The sequence below is a fragment of the Camelina sativa genome, chromosome 5, assembly GCF_000633955.1.
Source record: "Camelina sativa cultivar DH55 chromosome 5, Cs, whole genome shotgun sequence".
Taxonomy (NCBI): domain Eukaryota; kingdom Viridiplantae; phylum Streptophyta; class Magnoliopsida; order Brassicales; family Brassicaceae; genus Camelina; species Camelina sativa.
In genome coordinates, this window is record NC_025689.1 from 3,252,625 (window position 1) to 3,257,184 (window position 4,560).

The 4,560-nt window shown below is 35.4% G+C and overlaps 1 protein-coding gene across 1 annotated transcript in view; it reads right to left on the reverse strand.

Annotated features, from left to right (window-relative positions):
• Positions 1 to 2,054, reverse strand: part of LOC104785214 (short integuments 2, mitochondrial-like) — a 2,851-nt gene extending 797 nt beyond the window's left edge. The window contains exons 1-8 of the mRNA XM_019245180.1: positions 1,844 to 2,054; positions 1,644 to 1,748; positions 1,476 to 1,553; positions 1,212 to 1,353; positions 967 to 1,037; positions 790 to 886; positions 354 to 568; positions 3 to 272 (exon numbers count right to left, since the gene is read on the reverse strand). Coding sequence (XP_019100725.1) covers positions 3 to 272; positions 354 to 568; positions 790 to 886; positions 967 to 1,037; positions 1,212 to 1,353; positions 1,476 to 1,553; positions 1,644 to 1,748; positions 1,844 to 2,014 — 1,149 coding nt within the window. The 5' untranslated portion in view covers positions 2,015 to 2,054. The remainder of the gene's footprint in view (positions 1 to 2; positions 273 to 353; positions 569 to 789; positions 887 to 966; positions 1,038 to 1,211; positions 1,354 to 1,475; positions 1,554 to 1,643; positions 1,749 to 1,843) is intronic.

The window sequence follows — 4,560 nt, forward strand, 5'->3', positions numbered from 1 at the left end:
ACTACTACCCGTCTTGACTTGGGCGGGTCAGTTACAGTTTCAGGGACATCGTCAAGGATGAAGGGACCAAGTCTACCTGTCCTAAACAAAGTGAGAAATTTCTTGGACACCATTAACCTTGCTTCGGATGCTTTGTTAGAAATCTTCAATGCCTTTTGTAGAACTTCAAACTGTTGCTCTATCAAACACTCCAAATCATTCTCATCCTCTATGTCCCCATCAAATTCAGAGAGCGTTGTGTACAGTGAACGTTGCACTTCTGAAATCATATCCTGTAGATGACAGGAAACCTCAATTAGTTAGGACAATATCAGGAGAACAGCTAGCTCGAGATATAAGGTTAATATGCTAACCCCGACATAGTGCAGAGCAGATGAATCTGGTTGTTTGGGTCTCTGGTGTCGAAGATCCTTTAAGTTATAGCTAGGTTTATCGATGCAGTCATGAGACCCTTCGTTTCTTCCCTCAACTAAGTACTTCCAATGAAGAGGAGTCCCTCGAATGTTTAGAATGGCTAGGAAGTATTGCGCAATCCGCTCTTCTCCCACTACTGAATCTTTGACGGACCCTTGAATGTCGGAATTTTATATTTAAAAGTTCTTAGCAAACATAACTTTCAGCTGGGGAAATCATATGCAGTAAGAGAATACACTCCTGGAGTAGCTAATTACTAAGAACTGAGATTCTAAGACCTAAACTGTATCATATTTGGATGAACTAAGAGCCAAGTATACACCATCTAGCAACAGGAAGAAAGAAGAAAAGGGAAATAAAGATATAGATAAGAACCTGAAAGAGCAAGCTTCAAACCCGTTTCGATATCAGGGATACTTGGGACCAACACACCAGGGGAGTCTAGAACATATATGCTTGGTCGATGAGCAATCTGTACCACAGGACTTTCTCAGCATAGAGCAGAAAAACTAAATCCACAAGGAAAAAGAGAAGTAAGAACAAAAAGATTACCTTGAAACCAGCAATATCTTGTGTTACACCAGGCAATGGACCAACCGTAGCTCTCTTTAATCTCTCCTGCACTATGCACATAATGCATATAATGAAATCAGTTCATTCATCATTGTGTTCATGCAATAAAATGAACTTCTAACGAGATATGCTTGGAGAAATGGGATTCAAATTCTTCAGAAAATATCTACGAAATGTCTGGTTAATACTACTATTGCCTATCATCTGAGACGCTAATATCTTACCAGGAAAGCGAGATGCTGCGATCTGATGGACTGAATTAATGAGTGCAGATTTACCAACATTGGGGACACCAACCACCATTACAAGTAAAGTAGGCTGCCTAGCAATCACTTCCTTGAGCTTCAACTCCACGAGATCAAGCAGCTATACGAAATCATACAAAGAAGGTAACTTTACAACGCAGAATAGTAGCAGCCTATCAAATCATGTGTGTGACAGAAACTATTACTGATTTAACACACCCACATATGTATATGTAATCTAACCTTCATAACAGAGCTTCTGCTATGAGCATTAATGGCAATACAATCTTGCTGGCTGGATTCGAAATGACGAGTCCATTTCTACAAAATTGCAGAAAGAAAAAAACTCAGTAACTCGACCTCACAGAGACTAACAAAGTAGAAAACACAAAGGGCGACGAACTAAATTACATTGAGAACATTAGGGTTTGCTAAATCTTTCTTATTCAGAGCAATGATACGTCTCTTAGCTGACATTTGGGATTGTAGATCCTCGTTCGCTGATGACAGAGGAATCTGCAAAATACCCACAAAAACAAAATCCAAATTAATCCTTCAACGATGATAAAGGAATCGAAATAAACATAGATAGTTTGGGTATGATTACGGACACGAGCATCGCGAACTTCGATAACGAGATCGGAGAGCTTAAGGCGGCTGCGGATGGCGCGAGTTGCGGCAGCCATATGACCGGGAAACCAGTTGATTTTTCCGGCGTCTTTAGCGAAGCTCATTCCGCCGATTAAACCTTTCTTCACCGTCTTTTTCAACATCATCACCATTTTCTCCGGCACCAAACAGCTTCAGAGGAGAAAGAGGGGTTTTCTGAGGTTTTTCACAAAAAAAAACAAAAAAAAAACGAAAGGATTATAAGATTTGGGCTCAATATGGGCTTGAGTTCATTTACTTTTGGGCTTATTACAATACTTTCTTACCAAAAGTATTTAATTACTTAAAAGGATTATAAGAACCTTTAGTTAGCACACTTAATTAGTTGATAATTGAGAAATGATAAAAATATCTGTTAATACACGTGTTTAATTAACGTAATTATCATCAAGTTGCATCTTTGGTTCGATGAGCACTTTTTAGGAACACACTAATTAATTGTTTATATTGATACAAAGATCGTATCTTTCTTCTATCAATAAGTTTCAGGCATTATGATTTGTTAAATAAGTATTTGTATTATTAGGGTTGAAAAAATCACTACTTGTTTTTGTCGGTTTATGATCCAAAACACAAATATTTGTTTCTCAAGCTGGAGTATATAATATATTCTCTTGAAAATATCTCATGCATGGAAAATATCTTTTACGTTGTCCTTTCTTTACTGTTGACTCTGAACCTAATTAAGGATAATGTTTTATTTTTCTTATACAATTATAAAATCACTGGTTACAAATACGTGGACGTGTGCTTATACGAATGTATATGTTCTACAAGACCAATAATAGAGATAGTTGATCAATTTGTGAAGAAAAAGTATTAGTTTGTTTGGTAACGTTAAGATATTTCAGTATCAGATCTCTGGTGTTTGATTTTCTCTAACCTGTAATGATATATAACCCACTGGGGGATTGGACATAACATAATACAATTAATAAAGTGTTTGATTTGCACTTTATTATAGTCTCGACGACATCTAGAGAACATCTCAACAATAGCCACGTCCGCCTCTTCCCTCTTCTAATAGTAGGTGTTCTTAGAAAAGGCTAATTTATAGATAGNTTTGGGTATGATTACGGACACGAGCATCGCGAACTTCGATAACGAGATCGGAGAGCTTAAGGCGGCTGCGGATGGCGCGAGTTGCGGCAGCCATATGACCGGGAAACCAGTTGATTTTTCCGGCGTCTTTAGCGAAGCTCATTCCGCCGATTAAACCTTTCTTCACCGTCTTTTTCAACATCATCACCATTTTCTCCGGCACCAAACAGCTTCAGAGGAGAAAGAGGGGTTTTCTGAGGTTTTTCACAAAAAAAAACAAAAAAAAAACGAAAGGATTATAAGATTTGGGCTCAATATGGGCTTGAGTTCATTTACTTTTGGGCTTATTACAATACTTTCTTACCAAAAGTATTTAATTACTTAAAAGGATTATAAGAACCTTTAGTTAGCACACTTAATTAGTTGATAATTGAGAAATGATAAAAATATCTGTTAATACACGTGTTTAATTAACGTAATTATCATCAAGTTGCATCTTTGGTTCGATGAGCACTTTTTAGGAACACACTAATTAATTGTTTATATTGATACAAAGATCGTATCTTTCTTCTATCAATAAGTTTCAGGCATTATGATTTGTTAAATAAGTATTTGTATTATTAGGGTTGAAAAAATCACTACTTGTTTTTGTCGGTTTATGATCCAAAACACAAATATTTGTTTCTCAAGCTGGAGTATATAATATATTCTCTTGAAAATATCTCATGCATGGAAAATATCTTTTACGTTGTCCTTTCTTTACTGTTGACTCTGAACCTAATTAAGGATAATGTTTTATTTTTCTTATACAATTATAAAATCACTGGTTACAAATACGTGGACGTGTGCTTATACGAATGTATATGTTCTACAAGACCAATAATAGAGATAGTTGATCAATTTGTGAAGAAAAAGTATTAGTTTGTTTGGTAACGTTAAGATATTTCAGTATCAGATCTCTGGTGTTTGATTTTCTCTAACCTGTAATGATATATAACCCACTGGGGGATTGGACATAACATAATACAATTAATAAAGTGTTTGATTTGCACTTTATTATAGTCTCGACGACATCTAGAGAACATCTCAACAATAGCCACGTCCGCCTCTTCCCTCTTCTAATAGTAGGTGTTCTTAGAAAAGGCTAATTTATAGATAGCTCAATTCTTTGAACTATATAATTTGTATTTCGTAATCTTTCTATTCATGAATGTTTACTAGTTAGTATTGCACAAATTCATATGCATGAAACGTATTTTGACTTGAAGGATCTACCACAGTACCACTCTATGCATAATGCATATATATATGAACCGTGAGAATTCTCAACCATCGTTTCTATTAATATAGTTTAATGTGTGAATGGGAAAACAATCAATGTAAATCGATGTGACTGACTCTCCTAGAACGACTACTAGTAAATGAACGGGTTAGCAAGAAATTTTAGTAAAAGCCAGTCGCTATAGTCGCAATTATAATCTTTAACCTTTTAGAAATTTAGTAAGCGCAATATTATATACCGTTTTCATTTTTAAAACGTTACATAATAATATTGAACCAAATTATATATATATATATATATATATGTGTGTGTATATAAGATAATATAGAATATGGT